Source organism: Hoplias malabaricus, chromosome 13 (genome assembly GCF_029633855.1).
Source record: "Hoplias malabaricus isolate fHopMal1 chromosome 13, fHopMal1.hap1, whole genome shotgun sequence".
Lineage (NCBI taxonomy): Eukaryota > Metazoa > Chordata > Actinopteri > Characiformes > Erythrinidae > Hoplias > Hoplias malabaricus.
Genome location: NC_089812.1, coordinates 24,827,111 through 24,852,825, shown reverse-complemented (window position 1 = coordinate 24,852,825; position 25,715 = coordinate 24,827,111). Strand labels below are relative to the sequence as shown.

The 25,715-nt window shown below is 42.7% G+C and overlaps 1 protein-coding gene across 1 annotated transcript in view; it reads left to right on the top strand.

The window, feature by feature from the left end:
* The window catches only part of c1ql1l2 (complement component 1, q subcomponent-like 1-like 2), a 38,248-nt gene extending 13,808 nt beyond the window's left edge, over nucleotides 1–24,440 (top strand). Inside the window, exon 2 of the mRNA XM_066641725.1 lies at nucleotides 21,516–24,440. Coding sequence (XP_066497822.1) covers nucleotides 21,516–21,695 — 180 coding nt within the window. The 3' untranslated portion in view covers nucleotides 21,696–24,440. The remainder of the gene's footprint in view (nucleotides 1–21,515) is intronic.
* Nucleotides 24,441–25,715: the final 1,275 nt, after the last annotated feature.

The following is a 25,715-nucleotide window of genomic DNA, read 5'->3' as shown; positions in this document are numbered from 1 at the left end:
TCTCACTCTCTCTCACAGAGGGTTTGCTGTTGTTTAATTGGCCGTTGGCTCTGTCACTCAGCTGAACTAGTTTAATTGATTGTGTGGTGGGTTATTAGTGGTGGTATGCTCTCAGGCTGTGAGGAAATGACAGAAATGTGTCACACACAAACACACACACACACACACACACACACACACACACACACAAAAGCCCCAAAAACACATAACTTATTTATTGGAGAGGGTCCCATGCTTCTGAAGACAGAACTCCCCCTTACCTCAGCTTCTTTATACACACACACACACACACAGAGAGACACACACACACACAGACACACACACACACACACAGACACACACACACACACACACAAAAACACACACACAGATCAGTCAAACAGCTGCAGGCAGGCTGAGCTGAAAACTGCAAACTCTGTGTGTGTGTGTCTGTACATGGAGACATGTTAGCTTGTGTTGGTTTTTATCACTTTGTGAGGGCCACAGATATGTATTACACTAGGTGTTGCTGACTGTTGTGGGAAAGTGCCAGAACAAAAACAAAATTACTGTGTATAGTTCAATCGTTGCAACACAAACAAAGTCACTGAGGGGTCAGATGTGAGGGGGGCACTGCAGGACCTCTCGGATTGGCACAGTTTAATTTCTAATCCTAATGATCTCTTGAAGATTGTATTTATTTATTTATTTTTCGATTTTAAGGGGGGGAAATCCATCTTTCAAAACTATGACATTATCACACATTGCATTGCATTTAATTTCAGTGTAATAAACTGTCAGGAACCTTTTACAGCATGATTCCAAATTGCATAAATCATAATTAGGCATGTTTTGTGTGTTTGTAAATGTTTTATAAAGTAAATATAATATAATATAATGTAAATATAAAGCCTTGATTGTTGACCAAATATTAAGGGGGGAAACCCACATGTTCATTGCATGTGCCTTTTAATGTGTGGATCTAGAGCCTACCAACCCACACACTGTGAAACAAGACCCCCCCAGTCAGTTTTCTGTGGGCAGCCTAAGTCAAAAGCGTGGGATGAATGAGTCATTCTGATTTGTGCTCCTTCTTACACAGGGTGCAGAGACTTTAAAGTTGTCCCGCCTCCTCGTCTGAGTCTCTCCAATCACAACACGAGATGAAACGGCAAAACGAAAACAATGTGCACACAGAAATAAGAGCACTGATTAAAATTAAAATCTGTATTTAAAAAGAAGGGACCTGGAGGTTGTGGGTTTGGGTCCCGCTCCGGGTGACTGTCTGTGAGGAGTTGGTGTGTTCTCCCCGTGTCCGCGTGGGTTTCCTCCGGGTGCTCCGGTTTCCTCCCACAGTCCAAAAACACACGTTGGTAGGTGGATTGGCGACTCAAAAGTGTCCGTAGGTGTGAGTGAATATGTGAGTGTGTGTTGTCCTGTGAAGGACTGGCACCCCCTCCAGGGTGTATTCCTGCCTTGTGCCTAGTGATTCCAAGTAGGCTCTGGACCCTCTGGATAAGAGTTACAGACAATGAATGAATGAATGAATGTAAAAAGGGATGATTAGATCTTAGTTTAGATACATATGCTGCTGCTTAAACCTAAAAAAAGAGTTGCTTATAAATGTGTGTGTGTGTGTGTGTGTGTGTGTGTGTGTGTGTGTAGTGGGTATTGTTGGTGCACACACAGCATATGTGTGAAAATAGGCCTGTGTGCTTGACTGATTCAGTCTGGGCCGACACACACTGACTCATGAGGCGGTTCTCTGTGTATAATGAGGCCAGATAAACACACACACACGCGCGGCATGAACTCACTTTCTGACTGCATATGAAAAATGATGTTCAATGTATAATAAATAACCCTGTTTTTCACTTATTTACTCGACTCAGTGGACACTTGAGTTGTCCACCCACAGCTGTCTAACACCGGTGTAAATATTTACATGTGAATATGGTCCACCATCTATTTCTCTTTTCAGAATGATCAATAATGAATATGTCTTAGGCAGCTTGAGATGGATCTGTTTATGGTTGCCATGGAGACACATCAGGGATATGAGGGACATATACAGACATATAGACATTGCACTGTCTCTATATACACTGAGGTATGTTCAGACGTCTACAGAACCCATTTCCAGAGAAGCTGGGAGGCTGTAAATAATGCGGAGTGGATGATGTTAATAAAAATAGACTATGTTCAAAGGGGACTAAGATTTAAGGTGGAAGGATATATTTGAGAAGAAAAACTACTGTTGTTTGTACGTGGGTGAAGTTTGACTTTTCAAGTTTTTATTCACTTTGAATTACCACGGAAACTCATTTCTTTAGTCGTTTAGTTTCGTAGCCCTTTCAGTAACGCGATTAGCCATCTCCCAGATTTGGCAACATTTCTACCTTAAGAAACCTGAAACATCTAAGATGAATCAATGTTACACACCTATGGAGTGAGAATTGAGTAATAGCTTCATCTCAGTTCGTGCTTTTGAATGTTTGGAGTTCTTTCCATTGTCTAAAAGAAGGACAGATGCCTTTTCTGTGCCATTAGCAGAGAGATAGAGATAGAGATAAAGATAGATAGAAAGAGAGAGAGAGAGAGAGAGAGAGAGAGAGAGAAGCATACCAGACTTGGACAGCTGTTTATTTACTCGTTTACAGACACTGGGGCTTCGTAAACACATTAGAGTGGAGAGCAGAAAATGGTGAGGAAAGATCTTGTGAATTTTTAATTACAATCATAAACATTGCCATTTATTTAAAAAAAAGAAAACAAAATTATAATAATATGTATATATTGCAATGTTTCAAACAAAAATTAATATTATTTATGTATATATTTATTTATTTATTTATTAAACATATGTAGCAACACCTAAAAAAATATGAAGGAATAAAGAAAGTTAGTGCTAAAGTTATGTAATGTTACAAAAATGTAATTAGAAACAGGTGAATGATTTGGAAAAAAAAAGAAAAAAAGGTCTTAGATAGGCTTTCACAAGTAAAGCTTGGGACCCATTTACCACTCTGTAGAAGACTGTGTGTAAACAGTAAAACAATTTAAGGTTCATTTTTCTCAATGTAAAATACCAATGAACCTGTGAATTTCACCATAATCCAGAGAAAGTTCTATGTGCAAAGGACAAGGCCCAAAACCAATATTGACCTGCTGTGGTCATCAGGCCCTCAGGTTCCACTGCGTTAAAAACAGACCCCTTGCTGGAGTGGAAATACCCAATATGATGGGATCCAATATGAGGGAGCTGTATTTAGTGGCCATTTGTGCCATGACATGGGTGACCTGCACGGCTGTGAAGGCACTGCTAATGCTGAATGATATATTTTGAGCAACAAGCTGCCATCCAGACAATATTTATTCAATAAGACGAGGCTAATCCACATTTTACATGGATTACAACAGCTTTGTCTTATTGTGGAAGACAAATGCAAAACTAGCTGAGACCCACTAAACAAAAAAAAAAGTATGCACATGGTGAAAGGAAACACTATCACAGAAATGCAAACCATTGAGCAGCTGAAGTCCAGTATGATGCAAGATTGTGGAAACTTTTAACTTTCAAGCCTACAGCGACGGGTCTCCTCAGTTCCCAAATCTATCACTCCAGGGGACACAGCTCCACTGCTTCCCAGCCCAGGGCTTATACCCCTCAGGCCGACACATGGCATTGATTATGGAGACCCTAAGGTTTGGCTGAGCATCCAGTTTTATTGGTCAGTGCTTTTTAATGGAGCGATGCGTTCACAGTGAGAACACATTAAAGAGTAGTGTTTTGGCATTGTGGGGGGGTGTCAAAAACTTTAAGAGCTATAGTGTTTGCTCATGGTTTTCAAACACACACACACACACACACAGACATGTGTCCATGTGCACTCGCTTGTCTCACACTCATACGTTTGACAGGATTGCATCTCAGCTCTTGGCAAAGTTCTTCTATAAACATCTTGACGCTTCAATGATGCTTCACAGCCGCTCTCATCAGCTCCACTCCCACAGAGAGAGAGAGAGAGAGAGAGAGAGAGAGAGAGAGAGAGAGAGAGAGAGAGGGTATGTTTAACACCTCGTTCACCTCTGGAAATAAACAAGAGCCACTCCATGATAACAGCCCCTCCGCCCCGCGCTACATGATGAATAGGGCAATTCATGAAAAATGTATGCTGCAGCAAAATCCTCCTCTTTCTCTCTCTGCCCCATCCCTCGCTCCCTCTCCTCATCCTTCTCCCTCTCTCCCTCGCTCCCTCTGTCCCCCAGAAGACCGGAATTACTGCGGCTCGTCTCATTAAGGAGCCAAGACCACTCCATCAAACCTGAGACCACTTTAAAGAAACACTCGAAGGTTCTTCAGCCTGATCTCTATCTACAGCTTCAGTAGTTTAGGATCTGCTACTGTACACAGTCATTTACACACATTCCCTGTGTGTTAAAAGAGCAAAAATAATAGATCCAGCCCCTGGACTCTGAGGAACTCTGGAGCTCCAGACAAAAGAGCCTTCAGCCTTCAGGAACATGGTGGCCTTGCTCTAAAGCGAGGGAGCACCTCACACCCTGTGGAACCTGAACGCAAAATCCCAAAACTTAAGGGCAAATTCATCCCTGTCTCTACTGGTAGGTTTTGGGTTTCCACAGGGTCCGAGGTGCTCCTTTTCTTGGCCCTCCCCGGTCCTCCACGCGAGTATTTCCTTAACTAGAGGTGTGCTGAATTTCAGACTTCCTCTGGGGGCTGGGGTAGCGCATGCAGACCAGTGGCTCCCACTATGACAATGACATACAAAACAGCACAGAGCAGCAACAACAAAGTTCAAACAGACCTATCTAGGGTCACTTTGCTCAATGCCAAAGGTTGGTTAGAAATGTATAAAACCCACCAGGTTTGGTAGACTGTAGACACCAGACCAGGAGTTACAAATCATGTAGAAAAATGCAGCTGTATTGCTTTAAGAGTGTGTAACGCATCATCATACACATGCAGCACTAATGCTATTCTCTCAAGGCTCACACACTCACACACAGTCTGAGCTGATGAAGATTCATAAGCTCCGAGGCTGTACACACTGTGGCGAGGTGCAGAACTGTTGAGTAAAAGAGCTTATGAGAATTTATGGGCTGGGCGATGTTCTCATTAGGGCGGCGTTTGTAAAAGCACGGTGTGTGTTCCGTTACTGCTTCGACTTGTTGGAGCTCAGACAGCTCAAACCCACCGGGCCACCTGTCAAGAGTTTGGGAACACTCTGCTGCCTTAAACCAGACATACGATGAAAATTTCACTTGCTTCGTGCATGTGCACTTTAATTTGGGGATCTGGAGCCTACCAACACACACACTGTGAAACAGGACCACCTGGTCAGTGTTCTGTGGGCTGCCTAAGACTGAAAAAAATAACGGATAAAGCAAGCTGCTGCGATATTCTGCTACATCCTGTGTAAAAAAAAAAACAACAACATAAATTTATAGTAAGTACCAGTATTGTGCTGTTTTTTACAGTAATTATACTTTAATAACAATTACAGCACATTGTTGTAATCCAAAAATACAAGTTAATACTGTATATTTTTCTTTATTTAACTTCTCATGCTATAAGTGTTTCCTGCTGAACAGCCATTCTCCCAGCATCCTTTGCTATTAGCAGTAAGTTACTGTAATTAGGAAATGCTCATATGGGGGCAATATAATTACAGCGAATATACCTATAATGCTTTTCAGTCCACAGCTTTGTTGTGTATTTAAATGAAACAGTAGTTTCTTGTTAAATTACATAGATGTTTACAGTGTCGACTGCGCACTGACCCCTAACTCTAAACCTAGCCCTCACGTCCTAACACCCCCAACAAAACTGTTTGATGCAGACAGCACTTCCAAGACGTCTTCCCAGGGAAAGTCTTATCAAACGCTCAGTGATCCATTCTTCCTCCTCTTCTAATCCCGAAGCCTCCGCTCGTCCTCGTCCAAACACGGCTAATCATACTTTAAACATTACATCATCGCTAGCTAAGAGTTCGCCAGCAGCTGCTGGGATTCAGTCCTCCTGCCTTCCATCGCAAGGTAGCCACAGTCAGGCTTCTTCTCAATCAGGTCCAAACGTGGTGTGAAGGAGAGAGTGAAAGAGAAGGAGAGATGAGGAGGGAAGAAAGCAGAAAGGTGGAGAGAACAGAAGACATGAGAAAGAGGGACAGAATGAGAGAAGAGAGATGTAACTGACAGCGACAGAGTAGTGGGTCCATCAGGATTTCTCTTTTTTTGTTTTTGTCCTCTCAGGATTTTGTTTTTTTGTGACCAACTGAGCTAAGACCCCAATGTCTACTTTAACCGACATGTGTTTAAGCACCCAGAGGAAACCCTCACAGACATGGGGAGAACACACCAAACTCACAGACAGTCACCCAGAGCAGGGCTCAAACCCACATCCCCAGGACCCTAGCGACACTACCTGGGGACATTTGTTTTTTTATTTTTTTTAATAACCATAAGAGGCCCCAGTTTTGGAATCTCCAATGTTTTCTTTGATTTTCTTTTGATATTCAGTTTTTTCCACAACCTCCTCAGAAGTGTCTTTAGTGGCACAGCCAATTTGACAGGAAACAAAGTTAATAAAACATGGCCTCTGACTTTTGCACTGCGCTATACATTACATAGGGGTCTGGATGAATATTTTTAAGCCACCCTCTCGTGAACAATCCTAGTGAACTCTTGCTGAGTGCTGGAGGGTGAGCAAGAACATACCTCCCAGCAGGGAGTAGAAAGAGGAGAGTATCTCTCTCTCTCTCTCTGGATCTGCCATCAGTTTCTTGAAGTCTAACCCTGTGCCTTCATGCTTCTGCTTCTTGTCAGTCTGCAGTTGTCTGCCCACATTTAGACTCCACAGATCAGAGTACGTTTTCTGAAAAGAATATTGCATGCACTGATATATATATATACTGTATTTTTTTTAGTTTGAAGATATTTGGACTTGCTGCTATTTAACTTCAGTAACTCAACACTCCATGGTAACCCCGGTCTTCATAATGTGTAATTTGGACTGCAGGCAGGTCAGTCAAGCATGTGCACTTAGAGTCTATGAAGAAAAGCTGAAGAGGTAGCATGTGCAGAATGAGGCCTGACATTGTCTTGCTGAAATAACCATGGACTTCCCTGTAAAAGACTTTGACTTGATGGCACTAAACGTCTCTAAGAAGCCCCAGTATCCACCCCTACCTTTACACACAGGCAAGTCGCCAATGTTGTGGGCACTGGATTCGTTGTTGTTTTTTGTAAAAAGGTTGGATTTGTTATTGTTTGTTGGAGAATGATCAGCTTTGTTGGAGTTAACTGGAGAATGTTGGAGAACATTTGCTTGGTGTGCTATGACCTTAACGAGCCAACAAAAGCGGGCCGAAAGTGATGCAAATGTAAGAAAATTAAAATGACGAGTTGCTCCCTCGCGTCCTCTGTAATGTTCTCCCTTGGTTCGCTCCCAGACGCCAGGAGTATTTTTCATGAGCGGCAGTAAACGCCGAGGTGGAGGCCCAGGTGCTCGTTACAGCATGATTAGCTGTGGAGCTGCATCTCGGAGCCAAGGACTGCGCTGAGGATCATCAGCTGACTCAGAAAAGATCGTAAGGCGAGGATAAAAAAGCTCAAGGGCAAGTAGGCCATGTTTCATACCGAGCTACGTCCAGCGCCATATGGGTTCAACCACTTTAGAAAGCCCGGACCTGCTTTAATGAAAGTGAGGGCTTTTCAAATGCAACCAAAGGAAGTAGCTCTCATGTTGGTCATGCTGGCCTCAGATAATGGCAACCCGTGGTCTTACTGGGAGATTTTTGAATTCTTAGATTGGGCAGTAATCACAAATTCGCAGTAATTGCCTGAGCTTTCTCATGGGCGGAATGCAGGAGTGTATCTTATCTCATATTTTTGTAGAAGTATTTTGTAAAAGGCATATTTTTTTTAAAATGGGTTGCCAGATATTCACATGAGCATCCACGAATATAGATTTTGTACATGTCGCATGAATCCAGGGAGTGATCTTTAAGTAATATATGTATGAAGTGTATCAAGCTGCCAAGTGGGTGATAGTAAAATGAATCACTATGTGGAACTGAAGCTTTCTATTTGCTATAACATGGAATCTATGTAAATTATCAGTGCATGAATGTTGATCTGTGCACCCGGTAATGTTGTATGCAGTGTGATGGTTTCTGGGCACGTGTGAGCATGGTGAGATCACATTTCACATCACTATGTGTAGTGTCATCATATTCATTTATATTTTTTTGGTCTGCTTACCCATCAAAAAGTGTCATATGCCAGAATTTGAACCCTGCATTAGTGGATATTTTCCAAGGCACCAGAGCTCTTTTTTTCACGCGTGATGGTGTTGTTCTCCTAATCCTGAGTATCTTTAACTGTCCTCGAGTGCTATTTTTACAAATGAGATCGGTGGCATTACAATGAGAAACTGTCGCTTCAAACAAGCCCCTGTCTCCAGCGATGGAGATAAGACCACGTTAAGTCCGCTCAAGCCGGGCTTTCAGCAGCCGCCCAATCGCTTTTTAATTAGCCCCGTAATCGTATCCCGACCCAGACGCCACTGGAAGACCACCCTCCCAGAAGAGAGCAATATTAAAAAGTTAAAAAAAAATAATAATAAAACACACAGCGAAAAGATTAAAACTGGTTTCATCAAAATCCTCTTCAACAAATCCCACACACTCCCCCGGGCCCCGCAGCTAACCTTCTAATAAGACCCTGGTTCTGTCTGCCTCTGTGTGTGTCTGAGAGAGAGAGAGAGAGAGAGAGAGAGAGAGAGAGAGAGAGAGAGAGAGAGAGAGAGAGTGTTAAGGCTGGATTATTTGATATTAATATGCACTGGACGTCAGAATAGCAGTCTTTGTTTGCACATCGATATTAGACTCACCAGATTTAATCAGGAAGGTAAACAATGAAAAAACTGAGAGAGAGGGAGGGAGGGAGGGAGGGAGAGCGAGAGAGAGAGAGAGAGAGAGAGAGAGAGAGAGAGAGAGAGAGAGATGGAAAGACAGAGGAAGTGAACAAAAGAGACACTAAGGGACTGAAAGAAAGAGCAAATAGGACTGGACAAAAGAGTGAAATGAGTCACTGATAGTCACAGACTGACTGAGTTACAGGTAGAGTCACTGACTGACTGAGTCACTGATAGAGTCACTGATAGTCACTGAATGACTGAGTCACTGATAGTCACTGAATGACTGAGTCGCGGATAGAGTCACTGAATGACTGACTCACTGATAGAGTGACTGATTGACTGAGTCACTGATAGAGTCCCTGAATGACTGAGTTACTGATAGAGTCACTGACTGACTGAGTCACTGATAGAGTCACTGACTGACTGAGTCACTGATAGAGTCACTGAATGACTGAGTCAGCAATAGAATCACTGAATGACTGAGTCACTGATAGAGTCACTAAATGACTGAATCACTGATGGAGTCACTAAATGACTGAGTCACTGATAGTCACTGACTGACTGAGTCACCGATAGAGTCACTGAATGACTGAGTCACTGAATGACTGAGTCACTGATAGAGTCACTGAATGACTGAGTCACTGATAGAGTCACTGAATGACTGAGTTACTGATAGAGTCGCTGATACTGTCACTGAATGACTGAGTCACTGATAGAGTCACTGAATGACTGAGTCACTGATAGAGTCACTGAATGTCTGAGTCACTGATAGAGTCACTGAATGACTGAGTCACTGCTAGAGTCAGTGATTCACTGAGTCACTGAAACTGTCACTGAATGACTGAGTCACTAATAGAGTCACTGATTGACTGAGTAACCGAGAGAGTCACTGACTGACTGAGTCATTTACTGACTAGAGGTGATGGTAAGAGCAGTAGTGTGGAGCTGGAGCTGAAAGCTGCTGGAGGTAAAAAGTAGCTGTTGTTTTCCTCAGAGAAACTGAAGTTGTTGGTGCAGGAAGAGACCTTTAGCAATTAACACTTCAGAGGAAACTCCCACATAAAGAAAAATCACAGAAGACACAGAGAGAGAGAGACTGAGAGAGAGACACCTGTGAGCCATCAGACTTCAGCACATATATAATTAATGTGCTCCATAAGGCTGCATTAAAAAGTGAGCGTGTGTAAAGTCTTACCGTTGGGTCAGTTGTGCCCACGCCTGCCTGAATGTCTTCAACCAAAACAGCAATACACTACGCAACATAGCAAAAGTGGGCGGACACATATTCTGAAATTACGTACTTTCTTCGGTTTTTACACACATTAGTCACTAAACCTAATTTAAAATTCGGAACAGCTATAACCGTGTAGTTACACGTTTACAATGCTTGTTACAAAAATATAATGTCACTTTTTTTTTGTAAACACTTTTATGCTTCAACTTCAGCTTCTAATATGTAATTACATGTTTATCCTTCCACTATATATATATATATGTAATTAAATATAATAATGCTGAGGTTAATACCAGTGTAGTTACATAAGCCAAGCTACTGTAATAGGTCTATAATAGTGTCAGCAGCACATAACAATGGAAAGAGAAAAGGGGAGGGAGAGAAAGAGAGGTTGGAGGTGGGTAGGTGGTATGCAAGGCAAATGTATGTAGACACTTATTTTGGGTTTATATTTATTAACCTACTTTAACTTCTTGCCTGTTATAAGCATGTAATTAAGTATTAACTAAACTTTTAACAGCAATCTACTGGCACTGCATTCACTGTTATGGTTGATTAGCAGTAGTGCCTACTTTTGGTCTACCTTCTCTTTCTTGTAATTACGTATAATAACAAATAATAGAGCCGAGGCTGATACCCGTGCACCATGAAATCCCTTTGCAATGGTGCACATATTACCACTAGTTACATTGTTATTATTGTTACTGTGAACAAACATGGTTATTAGAGGCGGTTAAGACACAGTGGGCCTGAATCTACTTCTATCCTCACTTGGTGGTTGTAGCATTTTATTTTAGACCAAAAGATTCCAAAAAGGGAAACGCACTTGGGTTCCTGTGCGGATGGAGGCTGCTGTTGTGTAAGAAGTTCCTCTGCAGTTCTAGAGGGCATCGCTGATTTTCAGGAGCTGACGTTTTTGGACTCTTTGTTGTTTTTTAGAAACTGCTTTGAGTCCGTGCTGTATTGCTGTGTCAGTGTTTTTACCTGGTGATGGCTGGAGGCTGCTCAGATCAGATCCACACTGAGGCAGGGGGTCTACAGCAGATCATCTGATCCTCTCCAGACACAGGTTTAAACCCTGCACTTGAAAATGTCGGTAAGAACCACTGTGGAACTCAGGCCTTTTCTTCTACAGCAGGGTTAAATGGCTCCTGTATCCGTGTCCGTGACATTGCACACTTCATCTGGATCCACGAGCTTGTGGTTTCTGTTTCTACCTCTTGGTCAGGAAGGGTCTAATAAAGTTTCTTTCATTCATTCATTCTGTATAACTGCTTATCCAGGTCAAGGTCGCACACACACACACACACACACACACACTAAGAAAGATTCATAAATGAAAAGCTTCTTAAAATCATAATAATCCAAACCCCCAGAAGAGTGTGTGTGTGACTGGGTGAGTGTGTGTTATGGCCCACAGGTATGTGTGTGTGAGTGAGTGACTGGGTGAGTGTGTGTTATGGCCCACAGGTATGTGAGTGTGTGTTATGGCCCACAGGTATGTGTGTGTGAGTGAGTGACTGGGTGAGTGTGTGTTATGGCCCACAGGTATGTGAGTGTGTGTTATGGCCCACAGGTATGTGTGTGTGAGTGAGTGACTGGGTGAGTGTTTGATGTCCCATGAACAATGCCCTGCATTGCTCCGAGTTCTTCCGGAGTTGACTCCTGAACAAGGTGAATCATTTACAGAAGATGAGTGAAAGAATGAATGAGTGAATTAATTTTATATAACACTGCTTCTTGTGAAGTGAAGTGAAGTGAAGTACCCAGAACTGCACCAATAATTGTCCTTAGGCAAGACTCCCAACACTGCGTTCTCTGACCTCGGTTGTGATAAAGTCGAGCCCAGCAGGGAAGTGTGTAGAGCTCAAAATACAGTGCTATCACACCTGCCCCTCCCGTACTCCCCCCCGGAGTCGATGATTCACAGACAATAACCAGACACAACACACCACTACAGGGGACGCACAGTGGACAGGGGACAACACACGAACAGTTGACAGATGGTCTGCGTGTGTGTCTGTCTGCCACTCGTCTCCTTCTCTCCGTCCATTCTTCTCCATCTCTCGCTCCCCGCTGGCTGACTGCTCATCTCACCTGGGCCATCGATCGTCTGCACTCGTTTACCTCTGTCTGAGCGCCCCTTCTGCCCATGCTATCAGTACAGAGAGAGAGAGAGAGAGAGAGAGAGAGAAAGAGAGAGAGAGAGAGAAAGAGAGAGAGAGAGAGAGAGAGAGAGAGAGTGTGAGTTGATGATGTTAGGGGAAAAAAAGCCTGGTATAGAGAAAAGAAAAGAAAATGTATTTGCTGATAAAGTGATAAAGAGAAATGAGAGAGAGAGAGAGAGAAAGAGAGAGAGAGAGAGAGAGAGAGAGAGAGAGGGGTGCATGAGGAAGGTAAATGGATACAGAAAGAGGATGAGATGTATGAGGACAACGGTGTAGAGAGTAAAAAAGAGTAATGTGCACATTTTTAAAACAAAATACCATAGTCTTTCTGTCTCTTATCTTTCACACTCTCTTTCTCTCTCTCTCTCTCTCTCTCTCTCTCTCTCTCTCTCTCTCTCTCTCTCTCTCTCTCTCTGGGATTGATCAGAGGGGGTGGAGTTGCTATTTTTCGCAGGGGTCTGTGGCCTTTAAAGAAGTCTCTCAATTTGGTTCCTTCACTTTGTCAATCATAATTAACACTCTTCCAATGTTTTTTTCTTTCTCTCTCTCTCTCTCTCTCTCTCTCTCTCTCTCTCTCTCTCTCTCTCACACACACACACACACACACACATTCTCTGAGGGTTCTGTGTGTACAGCATTGACACTGTGGAGTAAACTGCTGCCTGAATGTAGAGGTAAAGTCCTAGAAAACTTGTGGAAAGATGCAGGACAGAGAGGATATGGCTGTGCCCCAGTTCTCTCCATAGTCCACTGCTATGGTAGCTACAATAAATGTCTGTAATAAGTGTAAAGGTGCGGAGTAGGTCACCTTATGGAAGCATGTAAACATAAACAGTGCCGTATTCAACTCTAAAAATGCCGCAATTAAGTTATTTATATCAATGGCACCATGAGTCCACCACAGTGTATTCCCAGCTAAACAGCCTACGTCTGAATTCCACAAGTCCACACTAGCTTAGCACCACAGGAAGTACACAGAAATAAAGAGAACACAAGTACACACCGGTTAACCACTTTGTAACACGATTATGCACTACTCAGCTTTTCAGAGCACACACAGGTACAACTAAAGTGCAGCAGTTAGGAGACAAGTGCACATATTGGAGCAATCAGAACACAGCCAGGATGTCCAACAATGTCATTCCGTCTGCACCGCAGCCTCCTGCGGATGCGTTCAGTAAACAGTGTGTTCGATCGATACTCAGTGATTCTGCCGAGAGCTGCTTCAGCAGAAAAACGGATGAGGAAAGGAGTAGAATTATTCAATTTTAAACAACTGACAGCTTCACCATCTTCCCCTCCATCTCTCTTTTCTTTCTCTCTTTCTCTCTCTCTCTTAAAAAAGCCCCCTTCTCAGACTTTTACTGTTGAGTTTGCACTAAACAAAGTCTCTGATTTTCACAACTGCGCTGCTGTCTGTTTTAGAAATGCAGGAAACATCACCCACAAGATTTTCAATAATGAGTCCCTGCACTCTTAAAAATCAAGGTGCTACCAAAGGCTTTGTGAGTGATGCCATAGAAGAAACATAAAAAATTATTTTTGCGAATATGTTTAAATAGGTAAAGAACCTTAAGATCAAGTGATGGATTTTTAAACCTTTAAAAGGTTCTTCACACAGGCAATTTGTCAGGATTAGCAAGAACACAGATATATTAATATAACAAAACAAAGAAACAAAACAAACACCAACGGACTCAAGGGCAAACACGAAGTGAGGAAACAACAAGACTAGGAATTTAAACAAAACGACTTGACTAGGAGAGGGAAAGAAACAACACGACATGACTTGGAACCTAAACGATACACTACAAATGACCGATAACAGGAAGTAACACACGGGAACTTAAATACTACATGCAAACGAGACGCACCTGAGACAGATAACGAGGACAGCTGACAAGGAGGCGGAACAAAAGGCGGGACATGGGCGGAGACAAGGACAACAACAGACAGAGCCATGTGCAGAGAGAGCACATGGCGGGGAAAACAGGCATGACAGGACGAGGGCGTGGAATTCTTAAAAAAAATGGTTTATTAAGATGCTTCTGTAGTACCATTATTTTTAAGAGAGTACAGTGGAACCTCTACCTACAAACTTGATCCGTTCCGTGACCCGGTTCCTAAGTGGAAAAGTTCGTTTCTCGAGTCAATTTTCCCCTTTTTAAAATAATGGAAAAGCAATTAATGTGTTCCAGCCCCCACCCCGAATGTCACCCGTTTTGCACTGATATATGTTTACAACACACTCAAATTAGTAAAAAAAATACATGTAGCGTTACTAAAAATAAAAGAGAAATACAGTGGTAACAGTAATAAAAAAAAATAATGTTTTAAGTGGTTACATATCGCTGTCTTGAAGATGTGATGACTGGCTGGAGGAGTAACACAGGCACTGGCTGTATGACGGGAGGTGGGGGTGGGTGGAATAACGGAGAGTAGGCGGTGAATGTGGGGAGACGAAGCGTAGATACGGCTTAACTTAGCACCAATTTTGATGTCTGCTATTTACACTAATGCCAAATTGCTAAAGCTACAATTTGATAATCTTAAAAGCTCACTCAAGTCTGGGCGCACTGGGAGACTCGCCGATTGGGGTCAATGGCCATTTCCAGCCGCCGGCTCAGCGGTTCCTTGGTGGAGGCAAAAAATATTTAAAAACCCGGTTCGTATCTTGGAAAGTTCGTTAGTATTAGCGTTCATAAGTAGAGGTTCCACTGTATATGACTCAGAGGAGTAGCACATTTATTCATAACATTCCTGTTTTATGATTGGCTATGATATTTTACTGAGTGAGCTCCCATCCACTGGTAGCGCTTTTTCACTAAATACACTAAAACACTGATATGTTACTGAAGGTGCATGAAGGTTACACAGGATGGTCGTGTAGTGCAGCATAATCAAATAATATCAATGAGGTGTCAGGGACACCTCCACAACTCCTCGACGAAAAGTCGAGCATTTCTGGAATAATCTTTTATCTCCTACATGTTCCTTGACAATGACCAATAGGAGGACAGAGCGCTGTCTGGTGCACATCTGTAAACATGGAGAAGAACTGACGACATGTAACACATTACCTCAGGGTCTCTTTGAGGACAGACAGTCCATACTGTCCTTTCCGTAACCACCATGGAACAGGTCCACAATCGTTTTTTTCATCCTCTTTTTTCTTTTAGAGTTGCCATTCTCCCGACCAAGACATGGCACCAATTGATAGCACTAATCTGACACAGTGGAAGTCGTAAACGACAAAAATGTCATGTAATCCGATTGTGGCATTAGGTAGATGTTATGGATAAGGCTATGGGTTTGAGTTAGAGTTAGGATTAAGGTCTTAGGGTTAGGTCTATATTTCGAGTTAGGTTTAGGGTTATAGCTAGGGCTAGTGTTAATCGCATGGTTATGGTTACAATTATGGCTACGATTAGATTTAGGTGTGTACCAAGCAGGGTGTACCAAATCCTGGGAATGGGTGAATTTGGTACCTGGCACCTTCATTCATTATCTGTAACCGCTTATCCAGTTCAGGGTCGCGGTGGGTCCAGAGCCTACCTGGAATCATTGGGCGCAAGGCGGGAATACACCCTGGAGGGGGCGCCAGTCTTTCACAGGGCAACACACACACATTCACTCACACACTCACACCTACGTACACTTTGGAGTCACCAATCCACCTACCAACGTGTGTTTTTGGACTGTGGGAGGAGACCGGAGCACCCGGAGGAAACACACACGGACACGGGGAGAACACACCAACTCCTCACAGACAGTCGCCCGGAGCGGGAATCGAACCCACAACCTCCAGGTCCCTGGAGCTGTTTGACTGCGACACTACCTGCTGCACCACCGTGCCGCCCTACCTGGCACCTGTGACTGGATATTTCTTTTAGTCCCTGTTCTCTCCAGGTTCCAAGAGAGCTGAATAGTGAATAGTAAATCTTGTCAAGTGCAGAACTAGCCAAACTCAGCAGCTGTTAAATCTCCAAGGTATAGTAGTAATCACATTTATCCGACTCTAAAGCCCACTGTTCCTGTTAGTGACGGTCATTTGCAATGTCACAGGCTACATTTTGGGTGGAGCTGTGGTAATGAAAACAAACCAGTCACCAGGCGCCAAATGGGTAGATGAGTCGAGTACTGCATGGGTACTATGCAGTGGAAAAGACATTAGTCAACTACGACTAAATCCTTATTAACAAGAAGACATTATGTTGTATTCTTCCCTTAAAATTATAGCTTCAAAATTATTGTGCTGTAACAGGGAGAACAGAGCACAAGTGTGACTAGCTTCCCAGCAGCTCACCAGTGCTCTCCGCCAGCTGCTCCCTGGCTTCTACTCAGTGTCTGCAGATGGAGCTGAGGTCCCATGGTCTGCGGGGCTCTCCGTGTCTAGAACTGGGGGAGAAGAAGCATACGTTGCACCAGACTTTCTCAGAGCAGCTCCCCGAGCCTAGCGCTCCTCACTCTTTCCATCTAGACCACTCTGAATGAGCTGTTTACATCTGGAACTGGTAATTGTGCATGGGTTTTGAGGAAGCTGTGCAAGAACCCTCCACACCCCCACCCCCTAAACCCCCAGCACTGAGCAGGAAGCAGCTGTGGCTGTTGTGTTGTATGTCTGTAAGGCTGAGTGCACAGGGCCCGGTGCTAAATCTCCACTGACGGTTTGTTAAATGGTGTTTGTAGAAGAATCGCAGCGGTGTGTGCCCATGCGCTCGGTCAGCACCCACTGGTGTGTGTACCGAGCTACAGCTGACCAAACCTCTACACCAGCGCTCATCGCTCACCCACTCTGCAGCCATATGTGTCCCACCACAGTCACCGGACCTCAACCCCAGCCTCCATATGGACCCCAACCTCTGGGAAAACCTCTCTGCCAGTGTGGGCTCCGCCAGCCAATGTACACACACACACACACACACACACACACACACACACACACCAAAAGCCATGCCAATGAGCCAGGTGGCAAGATGAGCCCTGCTAATCAATCCAGCTATTTACCCAAGCAGTACAAATACCTGTTTGTGTGGGTGTGTAGATACGAATGTAAAAACACACTCCTCAGTTAAATAAAGCATAAGCCCTCAATCAGTGCATCCACTCTTCAGACGCCTTATCAACTAAATATGCAGATGTCTTTAAGGACATTTCCCACACCTCTGAAGTTCAGTCTTGGCTGGTTGCAATTTCACAGACTCTTAGCCCATACATCAGACATCTAGTGTAACATTCCAGTGTTCTTCATTGATGGCTCTCTGTTTCTGCATGGGTTTGCTTTCAAGATCCAGCAGAAACAAGGAGCACCCTAGATATTCCTAACATTTCTACAGGAAATTTTCGCATCCACAAAGTGTGCTCCCATCCACTGTTGGCGCTGTTTCCTCAAACCCACACGAACTCGATTTGTGTTCCATACGTCACAGAAGTTCCAATGTGAAGGATCCTTCTCGTACGGCCTAGAAATGCAGCTTGTGTTCAGAGCGATATGGAGGACGCACCATATTGTATCCGTCAGTTGTATCCTTCATGGCCCTCATTTACCCACAATTCTCTGTGCAGGTAGGGCACATTGGAGATAATAAACAAGGTGCTGTGAAAATCTGAGCTTCAGAAGTTTCAGAAGCAGAGTTTGTTTACCTTGTAAAGCAATTAATTAAATAATTTGTCTCTATACAATATTTCATGAAAAACGTATTGGCATATTACAGTACAATAGACAGCATATCGTCCAGTTAAAAACATGTATCTCCAAAAATAGCAACTTTACAGGAGAAGGAAACATTTCAATGGAAGTCAAAGTTAAAATCATTTTAGAGCCATTTCTATTGGTCCATTCATCATGAAATTTTCACACAGTGTGAAGGACAGCTGCTGTGTTCAAATGATGTAATAAACTAAAATTTAATTTAGAAGAATTAGTAGAATTTTATTTTTAATCCCAGTTGCCAGTGCTTCGAGGCAGAAGAGACATTTCCGGTGACGACACGACGCAGCCTCCTTCCAGCCACTGTTCCATTTGTATGACGTAGGTTACAAAGAAGGAGTCTTCAAAGGACAGTCCTACATCGTCTGCAGCCTAGGCTTTGGAACGTAGCTTGTATTTCCTTTAGACATCCTTTCAGACCCACAGTCTTGAGTTGTTCTTCTCCCCCTCCTCCCTTTCCAAGAGTAGACAGGTCTTGCACGGTTTTTGGGACTCTCTCTTTCTAAGATCTGTCCATCGTTTTTTGAATGAACACATGAAAAATGCATTTTAAGGTGTGTGAGGTGTGTGTGGGGAGCGGCTTATGGGAATATCAGTGCCTCTGTGAATGAGAGGAGAATGTCAGTGACTCCTCCGGAAGCAGATTTTAATGGACACAGCTGTCACTTGGTTTTATTGGAGCATCTGTAGGTTTCTGAAACTAAACCATGTGTGTTAATATAGGTTGAATTGAGCGTACACGTATTGAGGCATTTTACCTTATTGACTGACTGACCTAATGTTACCTCCTGCTGTTAGTTCAGCCATATTTCACAAGGTGGCGCTAATACACTGTTGTTAGTTCAGCCATATTTCACAATGTGGCGCTACTACATGGTCTGTTGTTAATTCAGCCATATTTCACAAGGTGGCGCTACTACATTGTCTGTTGCTAGTTCAGCTATATTTCACAAGGTGGCGCTACTACACTGTATATTCTTTGTTCAGCCATATTTTGCATAGTGCATTTACACCAACGAGGAAACAGAAGTGAGGTTTCCAGTTTGTAAACTAAATTTGGAACCGTTCGGCGCGTTTCCACCGACATAATCCGTGGCTTTGTCCGTGGGCGTGTTGAGGTTCAGTAACTCAAGAAAGACCTCAGAGCCTCAAACACAGTGTTATCACCCAGTGGAGCTGGATAGGGTCATTTACAAAGTTTCATATAAATAAATAATAGGAACGATAACAGGAACAAGCTTCATTTGTGTGTGTTTCTGGGGCTGTGTTTGGCTCTGTGTTAGTTACATTTCTCCGTTGTTCACAAGAAACTCGGCCACATTAACACAGTTATTATATCTCACAGAGAGAGGAGGAATGTTGACTTTGTCTTATTTCACGTGAGTGTGTGTATTTGCCTGAAATATTGTAAAGGGAAGTTGTGGGGAGACATTTTTGAGGCATTAATGTGTTTATAAACTCCATTTGGCTGCACACAGCCATATTAAGCTTCACAGGCTTTACTCGAACCAGCTACATTGAGTAAATAAATAATTGTAATTCTTAAAAGCAACAAAATATGGATCTTCTTTGTTCTTTGTTGGTAGATCATCTACTATTTATTTTTAAACAAAATGAACAAGAAAAACACTGATGCTGGTGTTATATCATGAACAAAACATTGTGCTTCTTTTTTCATTTCTGCATTAATTAGTCCTGCCCTCCATATTTTCTGTACAACACAATCACATTATTAAAACCACATGTAAACAAGGACATCGATATGAAGCACCAAAGCTTCTCCGGACCTTTCAATGACAAGGGGATGTATTTTGGGCTTTCCTGTTTTTGACACCTCTGTTTCACTAAACTAAACTAGGCTTGAAAAATGAATATCTTGTGTTTAACGGCTGCATTGGCTGTGAATTTAATCAACTTTAAGCTCAGTCCTCGAAATTAAATGCTGTTTTTCTTAGGGTTGAATAATATGCCAAAACGCAGCTTCAGTTTGAAGGCTTTTCTTTGGCGTTCTGACAAAGCCAAGACCTTTTTTTTTTTGTACTTAAAATATATGAACCTACTCTTTCTTTCACAGACACACACACACACACACACACACACACAGCACTGACTTCACACCCCGGCCTACACAGCTCACCCTGGAGTCTAAGAGAACTTTTCAGACACAGCTTTTAATTAGACAGATAACAGAGGTCAGAAAGATGCCCCCCCACCAACCGACCACCACACACACACACACACACACACACACAAAGACAGGCACACATCACCCACTTATCCAAAGTCGTCCAAACTTCCCTCTGAAAATGAGAATATTAACCAAACGTGGCCCGTCTAAAACCCAGGCTCCGTGCTCAAGGCCAGCTGTCACCGAGCAGGTGTCAGGCTCACTCTGAAGTGCATTAGATTCCGATTTGGAATTAGATTTCACCTGCGAATCGGATAAGATGCTGCGGGTTGGTACCTGTACATATTCATGGCCTCTCCAGCTCAGAGTCTCATTCGCCAAACAGATTAGAGAAATCCTGCGCAATTTCCCCACGCCCAGATCTAATGCTCAAACAAATCCAGGCTTATTCAATCTGATCATGCTTAAATCCTCCGCTCCTCTTCCTGCTCTGCTTAACTCTGATTGTTGTCTTCCATCTCAGTCGTGTGCGTGTGTGTGTTTGCACTCTTGGATTCCTGGTTTCACACTGTTGCGTCTCTGGAGATCAAGGCAATCCTTTGTGAATTGAAAAGCTCTGAGTGGAGTGGAACACTTTTTCCTTCCTAATGAGGTTTTATAACAATTACAACACTGTCACTACACACCCACCTTGACACCCCTCATGTATATTCACTTTAAAATGCACTCATGGTGGACGCAGGTGTTCTACTATAACTAAAACACTAAACAAATCAAATAGGATGCTCTATAACTAGAAGGATGTTAAACACATCACAGAGCCGGTATACTTTGGGTGTTGGATCACTCTCATCGCTGCAGTGACACCGACATTGTGGTGGTGGTGTGTTAGTGTGTGTTGCGCAGGTACGGGTGGATCAGACACAGCAGGTGATACTGGAGTTCTTCCCCACTCATTGTCCACACTGTGAGACAATGTGGATTCACTGGTCCACCTTGTAGATGTAAAGTCAGAGACAGTAGCTCATCTGTCGCTGCACAGTGTGTGCTGGTCGTTCTCTAGTCCTTCATCAGTGACACAGGGCGCTGTCGGTTGGACATTTGGACAGCTGTGACACACAGGGGTTTAAAACATGTACCTGCACAGCTCACACTATCACATCAACACTATGCCATTGTCAATGCTCTGTGGAGGTTTTGGAATTGTAGTGCTTTTTTTTATGGCTAAATATTTGTTCACAGTAGATGTGTCCCTCTCTCTCTCTCTCTCTCTCTCTCTCTCTCTCTCTTTCTCTCTCTCTCTCTCTCTCTCTCTCTCTCTCTCTCTCTCTCTCTCTCTCTCTCTCTCTCTCTCTCAGGTGAAAGCGAGTGCTATAGCCCAGGACGCTGATCAGAACTACGACTACGCCTCCAACAGTGTGATTCTCCACCTGGACGCCGGGGACGAGGTCTACATCAAACTGGACGGAGGCAAGGCCCACGGTGGCAACAACAACAAATACAGCACTTTCTCTGGCTTCATCCTCTATGCTGACTGAACTGCTGAGAGAAAGATAGATAGAGAGAGAGAGAGAGAGAGAGTGAGATAGAGAGAGGGAGAGAGAGAAAGGGAAGGAATGAGAGAGAGTAAGGCAAGAATAAAAGAGACCGAATGAAGGACCCTTTACCATCCAAGCGCATTATTTTTCACAGGATCTCTCCGTCGCTTCAGCCATTATTTGCTCCAAACCACGCACAGTTTCCACAGCTGGACAGTGGAGCTCTCACTGGACGGAGAGTGGTGTTTCTTTCTCTTTTTTCCCAGTCAATCGATCACCTAGCTGAACACACAAAGAAAAGAGGGAAAGCCAAAACTGTTGTGTCTCTTATCGTAAAATAAGAAAAACATAGAACACAGCTTTTTACTTTCTGGATCCGAGACCTCAGGAGGGACCTTCGATTGACTGAGACCCTCTCCTCCAGTTTTGTCAACGTTCCTCGTGCTTCTCCTTTGCATCTCTCACTTTGCCTTCACCAGTATCTATCCCTGAAAAACAAGAATGTTCCAACATGTCTATCCCTCATGGATCCCTATATAAATATCTATATATAAAACAATATTTTTTGAAAGGCTTGCTTTATTGACTGAGGGATCGCTCCAGATTGAGTTTAGCTCTAGTTGAAATCATATTTCAGATGATGGAAAAATTGCTTGTGCCCATGAAAACTTTATTGTGCCACCCTTATCGTTCTGTTCTCCATTTCCCGTTCCTGAATAACTAAAGAACCACATGGTCACGGAGTTCCTCTTGGCCTTCTTTCACTGTGTGTTGTGTTCTTTCCTTCACTCTAGCACATGGAACTTGGTGAGTTTCAAAAATACAGTTTCGGTAAACACCGAACGAATAAGGTCCTACTTCTCCTGCTCTTTCTCCGGCACATTTCAATCAGCACTGACCCAGCGTACCCCCTTCTGACCGCTAGCTTTTAAGAAAGTCTGTAAAGGACCTTTAAACATGTTTTCTGTTAAAAGCATAAGGTTCCAGAAACATATTTGTAGTCACAGAAAGGCTGATTAAAAAAAAAATAGGAGCTTTTAGCATTTAGCTAATTTTAGATTATTTTAGTTACTCTCCTACTCACAAGCTTGATTAGCTCGGAGGACTTGATTGGAGGGCATGTATTAACATGTAAACACATGCCAATGTTTATTGTTAGCTCTTTTCTATTTGCGTTTAACCAGTTATGTACTTAACCTTATAAGTTCTGGAGAGTAGGAGAGTATTGGGATTAGCTGTTAGCATTCCATAGTAAACCAAGCTAATATTTGATGCCTGTTGTGGAAAGGGCAAACACAATTTCAGAGATTACACTAAGATAAACAAAGAAAGTAGACTAGAGGTTACAGCCACGACACTGAAGGGGACACCTAAAACAGATTAAAGTTAGAAAGCTAATGTTACAGTTAGTGAGCTAACAATACTAAATGAGTCACATGTAAATGTGCTGTGCTTATAATAAGTTAGCGAGGCTAGCAACTGGTAAATAACATTTCACAGGTTTTTGAACATGGGAAGCTGTTCAGTGTAGAGAAGTAGACTAAGGTTGAGGTTTAGGACTATGGACTAAAATGTAAACGCTACTGTGGACTTAGATCTCTTTACAGTTACGATGGGAACCAAAAGGTCCTAAAGTCTACACCACAAAATGGCCATTACTAAAATATGACCAGTTCCATACTTAAAAAAACTGGAAAAAACAATTAAAATTAAATATATGCAAATTAATGCACAAGCAGCATTGTGTGCAGCCAATCAGGAGAGAGTGTGAATAAGTCTACAACAATTGCAATTGACCATATATTTTAATATTAAGGAGCTTAACTGCATGCTAATGTTAAGCATATGTCATGGAATAAGCAAACTTTTCACACACCAGCAAGACATAACTTTAAAGCCATCTCCTTGTTTGTAAATTCAGTGCCCATTTAATCAGTTTAACTGACCACACAGGTGTAGAAAACCCATTGCTCTGCATACTTTTAGTCCCCTTACATGTTGTTCTTCAAGAGTCAGGACCCCCACAGAGCAGGTGTGATCTGGGTGGTGGATTATTCTCAACGCTGCAGTGACACTGATGTGGTGATAGTGTGTACTGGCGCAGCACACCACAATCTAACCGATTCTTGCCCTGTGATGGTTCGGTGGGGATCCTGACAATCGAAGAACAGGCTGAAACTTATGCTGAGCAGCAGAGTAAAAACAAGGCATTTGGGGGGAATACCTGAGCGAAAGAGGGAATAAAAAAACATGCTGGAGAGAACGAGAAGGAGCAGAAGGAGACAGATGCTCAGAGTTCAGCTTTTTTCCAGTGACCTCCATTCACTGGTCACCTACGGCCAGGCCCTCACTAACAACTGCAACCATGTGAAGAACTGACCTTAATGTGATATGACAGGGTGACAGCACTCAGACCAATGACGTTTATCTCTTCAAATGGTGTGTGTGTGTGTGTTTGTGTGTGTCCACACACAAACACAAAAAGACGCATGTACAGTAATTTACCTCAGCCACATTATTTTATTGTTTCTGTAAACAAAAACTGACTATGAACACTTCAGCCAATAACAGAGGCTCTGAAAAAGCCAATAAGAACACAGCTGATAGGAAGAGGGCAGCCACACAGAGAGGAGTTCAGAACAAAGAAACAGTGAAGCTGTAAATTCTAATAAAAACTTATTCTTCTGTTTGTCAGTCCTTATTTATCTTTTGGAAATGTTAAAACAAATTTAAATAATAAATGAGACCCCTGAAGTCAATGGCCTTTTGCTTTCTCATCCCACACTGTAAATCACTGCTGCAATCACTGTGTACATTACAATAGAGTACTGTTGCCTTAATTACAGCATGGTATTGTACAGAATCAGGGAAGAAGGAGGCAGGATGCAAGAGCAGATTGTTTTGTTAAAAAAGTCCATGTTGAAAAAAAAAAAACAGGCAATTCAAAAAATAAAAATAATAAATGAACAGTGACCACAAAAGTAGAAGACCAACAGGAGCACACAATGCAAGGCCAAGCACAAGAGGCATAATGCTGTGTTCCATTTCAATTGGGATGTCTGAATTTTCAGAGTTCCAACACCCCCTCAAATCAGATTTCCAACTCAGAAAGAGCCTCACCAACCCTGAGTTCAGAATCCAAGATGGCTTCCCACACATCAGCACTGTGTAAAGCAGTAGTTTTATACAGTTTATTAATGCTTCAGATTATATATATATATATATATATATATATACATATATATATATATATATATATATATATATATATATATATATATACATATCTCTATAAATCTGTTGTACACACAGTACTCTCCACCTGCTGTATGTTTCCACTATATTTGAATGTGTAAAATATCACTTAGAGTACTCTTTATCAACTGGCATTGCTAACAATGCTAACAGGAACAAGCTAACAGTGAAGACCTGGGGGACAGGGTTTTCTGAATGTTCCAGCTCCAACCTTCATCATTCCCAGCTTTGACGTAAATGGAGCACAGCTTAAAAATACAGGGAGGGACAAAAGAACATCAGGGAAAAATTGGTAACTATGGCAGCTGACCATAACGCAGGGGCAGGGCAAGAACAAAAACAATACCAAAAGCATACGGACAGAAGAGAAATTCAGGTGGATATCAGTTCCGTCAGTAACCCTAACCCTAACCCTAAACCTAAGCTTAAGTCTAAACCTCACTTCTACCCAAACATTTACTTAGCCGTAAAAGCCGGCTTGGTTTTGTCATCCTCATGTGTTGGGGATCTGTGGGGTTCTATGGAGATGAATGTAATTGGGTCATCTACTCAAATCCCACAGCAACAGTTGTAAAAGCTGAAGGGTTAATACAGAATAAAAGTCCCTAGCGCAGCTTGTGAATAGAGTTGTGCAGAGAGTGCTGGAGCTGTTTGGCATGAATCTTTTATCTGTTAGAGCTGTTGCATTTTACAGGAGAAGAAACAAATGTCCAGGACAGTCAGAGTCTGTGCTGATGACTCTCTGACTCTCTCTCTTTCTCTCTC